Source organism: Schistosoma mansoni, assembly GCF_000237925.1.
Source record: "Schistosoma mansoni, WGS project CABG00000000 data, supercontig 0915, strain Puerto Rico, whole genome shotgun sequence".
NCBI lineage: Eukaryota > Metazoa > Platyhelminthes > Trematoda > Strigeidida > Schistosomatidae > Schistosoma > Schistosoma mansoni.
Window position 1 is genome coordinate 1 of NW_017386489.1, and position 6,924 is coordinate 6,924.

Below are 6,924 nucleotides of genomic sequence, written 5' to 3' on the forward strand. Positions count from 1 at the left end.
TTTTCCGGGAGGCTCCTTGTTGACTTAGAATACGCCGACAACATAGTTTTATTCGGTGAAGACGCTGACAAAATGCAGAGTCTTCTGACCACTATAAGCAACAATGCAGGCATGTTCGGGATGCGATTCTCTCCCTCGAAGTGCAAAATGTTACTTCAGGATTGGGTTGCATCGGCACCCGAACTAATGATAGGGAGTGAAGTAGTTGAGCGTGTCGACCGCTTCACTCATCTTGGGAGTCTCGTCGGCCTTTGTGGTCTGGTGTGTGACGAAATTTCAGTACGGATACAGAAGGCTCGTCTAGCTCGCGCCATTTATGGCGTAGGCGAGATATCCGTCTAGCAACCAAAGGACGGGTTTACTGTGCAACAGTTTGTTCCGTCCTACTTTATGGCAGTGAAACATGGCCGATAAGAGTAGAGGATATTCGTAGGCTACTAGTGTTCGATCATAGGTGTCTTTGACTCATTGCTCGTATATTCTGGGACCACCGGGTAAGTAATGCAGTTGTTGGGAAATGGAGACTAGGTGAGGATGTAGTAGTGAAACTTCATCAGGTGAGATGGCTGGAACACGTGTTACGTATGCCCAACCACCGAATGCCCCGACTTGCAGTGTTTTATGGTGTAGGAGTAGGTTGGAAGAAAGCTAGGGGCGGTCAGACCAAAACATGGCATAAATCCATGAAGTCGCTGACAAGTGGACTGGGCCGTGTTGGTAGGTGTAGACTACCTGGTTGGGATTCGCGAGATGATAGCAACCGATGGTTAGAGACCTTGAATGACATGGATCAAAATCGTTTGCAATGGTGAAGGTGCATCCACTCTTTGTGTTCTACCAAATTCTAATCTTCTGAATTCTTCATGTTTCTATCTTTTTCTCTTTCCTAATTTATTTCATCGTGTTATACCCCTTCAATAACATCTTCAAACCCTTATCTTTCACATAATACTTATACTCTTACTACTTCTACCAATATGGGATTTGAATCGACAACTTCATCTCTGTGCTAATGTGGTATGGCAACTCGAACTGATGTACGTACGTACGAAGTCCTACTTTGTAACTGACTGACTGACTGACTGTGTAACGGTCAAATATGATCTTAAATACACTTAAATGTTTTTCGTATAGAGATGCTTTGATCTCGGTAGTTATTTTCGAAATAACCAGTCAATGTATTAGTTAACGCCTGTTTGCTCACTCAACAAATCTTCCATTTGAAACTGCAACTAAACATTAGAAGGCTATTTATACTACTATTATTATTATTATCAGGTGGTAATATGAATACAATTCAAGTTTTCAATGCATTATGTGTAGCAAATCACAATATGTGTATAACTAGGATCTTTTTCATGCAAAGTCTTGGTAAAATATTTGTGAATAGGAAAAAAGACGGCAATAGGTAATGGGTCAAACGGAAGCTTAGAATTCGAACAAAGTCAAAACATAAATGGTTTATCTAATTATTAAAGAGTCCCAATGTATTCATCTTAAAAGTTCGTGGAGGTCCAGATATCTGCAAAACATTTTTTTCAAATCAACGTCGAGTAGAAGCTTCTCAGAAACATCTAGAAAGTGAAGAATGTTTTCCACGTTTTTGATTGGATATTTACCTACGTTGCCACTATATTTAGTATTGTTCCAGAAGCCTGAAGTCTTCCGTAATAATATAAATACCCTCGTTTTTCTGTACATGAACTAGCCTTGGAGTAAGGTGTTCTTTTTGCTCTCCACGCCTTTTCTCTTGTGTTCAAGTTGCCTTGTAGATTTAACGTAGGGTCATTAGAAGCGGTTAGCGAATTGAATCGAACGTTCAACTAGAAGTCTTATCATCAATAAATTTGCTTTAAAAATGTTTTTTGATTCTTTGAAGAATAGCTTCTATAGCTTCCCGTTTTTCATTGATTCGCCGATACACTACACTTTCATCGTAAAAATTATGACCAAGTACTCCACCTATACCTTTGTTCGTTTTGAAATTTTCTATTTCCATCCAATATGTTTTCCTGCTGTTTCAAAATGTAGCATCAGGAACCGATGTATTGTAAGACACTCAGCAGACGCTTTTTGTCTCTTTTAGAGCTATTTATTAGGAAATTTATATGAAGTGACTAGAAGTTATTGGGTTACACAGTAAGCTCAGTACCGTAGGCGTGAGGGTTAACTTTTTTTTTAAAATCGCAAACTGACTGAAATGTGAAACTACGTGCAATTATACTTTAACTTGTTGGTTAGTACGATCCTCATCGCGAAGTTTGGAGATTTTTATGTTCAGATACTTATGTCGTTATCTGTCTTCATTTGTCATCCATTCTAAACTAGAATCAAACATATGCCTAGTGCTCCATCAGTTTAAGGTTTTCGACTTAAAAACCATATTCAAATCGAACAGTACGTTAGTCAAATCTTAGTGCCAAAAAGAATTAAGTTCCAGGTCATTATTCCTTCTCAGTCAATGACTTATCATCTATGTAAAGTGTAGAAATAACTAAATCGATGTAGGGGTTTCAACTCAAGTGACATTATTTGAGATTAATTAATTTGGAAAACATCTGTAATCATAATGAAATGAAGAGTTTCTGAAAACCGTTTACTATTGTTTTTATGAGTTGCATTCTGATTGTAACATTTTTGCTTATTATATTGGAGTGTTATCGGTATATTAAACGTTCATCTTATTCTAATTGTTTTTCCTTTTGGTGAATCATTTCTCTATCGTTTCTGGGCTACAGAGTGTGGTGCAACGCTTTATTGCCTATCTAAGCTCGAAATTCCAATAGGTTTTAAAATATTTAAGGGAATTTGTAAAATTAATTATTTTATTACCTAGAATTTTGTGGTCATCGTTTTCTTTCTTGTCAGTGTTGTTATTCAAATTTTTTATTGTTAATTTGAAGTTATTAGTCCACCACAGTGTTTTTTCTAATTATCTTTTGGGTTCAAACGTTTCATTTTCTTTCAGGCAAACGCTGGATTCGTCAATTCCTTATGGGTGCTACATTACTGCCATTCCTAATATGTTGTTCTACTTTTCTGGTAAATCTTGTTGCCATATACTATCGTACGAGTCGCTCTATCCCATTCTTGACAATGCTCTCCATCACTTCCATTATCTTATTCGTAGTCATTCCATTAAATTTAGTTGGTACTGTGTTAGGTCGTAATTTATTTGGTTTAGCGAATTTCCCATGTCGAGTGAATCCTGTTCCTAAAGCAATACCGGAAAAGAAATGGTTTATGGAACCGTCATTTCTCATTATTGCAAGTGGGCTGCTACCATTTGGATCAATTTTTATTGAACTGTAAGTCTATTTAATAGTTGTATACAACCAGATCCTTACTTATATTTTATCAGTTATTGTTGATTTAATCCTTCAATTATGTTGAACAGGCCTTATAAACTGACATTTTTCGAATCACTAACCAATATAGATGGCGTCAAATAAATGCTGCTTCTCTATTTGTGGTCAATCATAATCAACTTAGGGCCTGGAGCAATTTTTCCGACTGCCCAAGTTGTTATAATTCATAGCACAACGGGATGAAATCAAAAAGAAATAGTTGTGAAGAGACTAAGCGTTGGCGAATATATTTCAAAAAGAGGGTGTGTATAAATACATGTTTATTGTTTTCTGGTTCCAAGTAACTTAAACATGATAGAAATACATATATACATACGTTTCTTCAAAACAACTCATTGATGCCTAACCTAAGTAGCTGTTGTAACCTATATACGCCACTGGCAATGCTTCTTCTTGGCAGAATATCAGCGGTGATACAGTCGTTTTTGGAGATTGTAAATTCAGAGTGGAAACAAATCGTTGATGCAAATTAATGGCTTCTTCATGGTACATCCTTTTCACCTCCATTTTTTTGTATCCGTGTTGTTTTTGTAATTATGATTTTAATAACGTTTCGAACATTCATGTAAACTTCACAAACTGAAGTATGTTTAACATTTGTTAATAATGTAGTTAATTGTAATTTTAGATTGTACGCAGTTGATGAGAATCCATGAAATAGAAGGAATTATTTTTGTTGCTGTTGTTCTTTCTGTTTCAGATTTATCAAGGAATCTGATTGTATGAAGTTCTCTCAATGTTTAGAACTTAATTTTGAGAGCTATATTGAAGTTTGTCAGTATTTCAAATGGTTGTGTCGAACTTTCGTAGTTCTGTTCGTCCATTTGTCCGGTTCTTCTCTAGCCTTAGTTTTTGCTTTGTCACGATCAGGTGGTGGTCTGCAGCTACGTTAACTTCTCTCTTTGTCCTTACGTCTTCCATAAATATTCTGAGTCGTTTGCTGATACAGATGCGATCGATCTGGTTTTCTATAATGTAGTTGGTGGAAACCCATATAGCGTTTGTCAGCGAAAATGCTGCCACGTATAGCCACTTTGTTTAAAACACGTAGATTTATCAGTCTTGCACCATTCCCGTTTTTTTTCTGCCAGTCCTATGTCATCCCATGACATTTTCATACCCGGTATTGTCCATACCAACCTCGAAGTTTAAGTTCCCCATCAGGATGGTCAGGTGTTTTCCTGAACATTTGTTTACGATGGACTGCAGCCCCCTCATCAAACTAATCTTAATCTTCCCTTCTATCATTGGTAGGTGGGTAACATTAGATGACATCCATTGTGATCTCTTCTTTTGTTTTGAGGAATCCTTCAATAACCCTGGAGCCATGAGATTACTATCCTGTAAACGTCTTTCGTTCTCTATAGAGCACTTCTTGTGTGTTCATGGCATTTTATTCTTCATGACCGGCCCTAAAAACCTAAATTATTGTCTAATTGGTGTTCAACTAGATAAAGTTTATCATAATCGCAAAGTGACAAAAAATTTATGCTACTTATATTTACCAAACGAATGACTGTCGGACCTATTTTGCCTCTGATTGTTTAATATTTTGGTTAATAATCTGGTCAGTACTTGATTAAACGTATGTGATGCAGGTTTATAGCCACTTCTAATAGGTTAATGGTTAAAAGCACTTTACTTGGCAACATAGGCATCCCTTAAAACTACATCATTCAAATATTTTGTTTAAACTATACAGACATTAGTTTCGTCATGTTGATTTTTAGAATTTTAAAGCAGGTATGTTAAGTATGAGTAATGTTTTAAATTTGAAGTAGTTTATTGTATGTCTTTGTCTTGTAGTTTTTAGTGTATAGTTCTATTCCTTTCTATATTTAGTATGTTACACATCTATGTAATAGTAAATGCACTCACTTTTTAGCAGTCTCGATTGAATTTTAAATATGCTGTATTTTCCTTTCCCTCTACGCAAAATATCAGAGTGGTTCAGATCAGAAACTAACATACCTTTTTTCTTGTAGGCTTTCAATGCTGATAGTGAAATCGTTCAGTAATATGCCACGTGGAATCTGGAACACATATACATCGGTCCAACATGTCACACTATATCACCACAGCGAGATAAAATCATCAAACCAAATCCCAGAGTTGTAGAATAAGTATCATTAACATCTGTACTAGAAAAGACTAAACATGGAAAGAAATAAAACAATTGTAAGAGGGTTTCAGGACTCAGTAAGGTGAATGAATCTAATACAGAAATGTCAACTTAACTTCAAAATCGTTTCATCAATTTGCTTTTAGCTATCGTAGAGTGACCAGCTACTGCACTTCAACTGAATGTAGGTATTAATAAATGAGAATATACATGTACTCATTGAGTTAAAACTTAATTTTTCATAATCAGAAGAGAATATTTTGTACTATATAACGGTAAAAAAATTCAAACTACAACTTTTCACCTTTTCTCTTTCTAATTAATTAATTGTAGATATTTTGTCTTCACATCATTTTGGGCGTATAAAATTTACTTTGTTTTTGGCTTCACTTTGCTTGTTTTATTTCTTCTAATTGCTGTGACAACATCTGTTACTGTTGTGGGCACCTATTTCTTGTTGAATTCTGAGGATTATCGTTGGTAAGTGAAATTAACTCAATTATTTTGTAGTGTTATCATGAAAACTAGTGTAAAGTTGGGGTACCGATCAATCCACTTAACTTTCTGAAAGGTCTTAGGTTGGAATCTTCTCCGCTAACTGAGGTTTGGGCATGCTGAGTACAGAAATTTCCACTTTATATTTTTTTTATTTCTAATTATGAAAACCGCATATGAGAATGGTCTTACTTAATAGCAGTATGAAAAATTATACTGAAGATCTGCTATTATTTGTTAAAATAACTAATTCAACTCTACTATGCCGCTTTTTTCAACTCGAGTTGTTGTTAAAAGTGCTTTTCCTCCTATGATATTGATAAATCTTTAAGCTGGTCATTGATCTAGATACAACTCATGGAAAAGTTGATGTCACATAAGTCCAACGACCTAACGTAAAAGCCCATGCAATCCTTTCATACATTTTTTTAACAGATTCATAATTCCCATCTAAACATTCTCATAGGGATTAATCCACATACATATATCCATCTTCATCAGTATTTTTGGTAGCTTAGTTTATTTTAAAATTTACTTTTCCATAATTTAACATGATTTATTGAGTGACCAGGAGATAACAATACTTAACTGTTTCATTTTAGTTTAAGACATATACTGAAACTCATTTACCTAAGTTTCGGCTTTATAGCATTTTCTGTGTAAGTACCAATGGTACTGTTTTGTTGGTCAGAAAAAGGTTGTTGAGGCGAGATTCAGACCTGTAACACGACGGTGAAAGGTCAAGAGATCTAACAACAAAACTGCCACACATCGTTGCACCGTCAAGTCTTTATAACATCCTAGATTCTATCGCTAAAGTGATTTGAAACTGCATACTTTCTAACACTAACAAACTATGCTGTTCATTGCAAAACTGGTTTCTAAATTTTCTTAGCAAACTATTTTTAATGAATTGGAAAAACTGAGTTCAACTAGAAC

The 6,924-nt window shown here is 35.2% G+C and overlaps 1 protein-coding gene across 1 annotated transcript; it reads left to right on the top strand.

Annotated features, from left to right (window-relative positions):
* Positions 1-2,994: 2,994 nt before the first annotated feature.
* Smp_199940 (transmembrane 9 superfamily protein member,putative) lies at positions 2,995-5,974 on the top strand (the record flags this gene model as incomplete). The annotated part of the gene is made up of 2 exons (XM_018793931.1): positions 2,995-3,308; positions 5,824-5,974. 2 exons carry the CDS (start codon positions 2,995-2,997, stop codon positions 5,972-5,974), a joined length of 465 nt encoding a protein of 154 aa, XP_018644790.1.
* Positions 5,975-6,924: the final 950 nt, after the last annotated feature.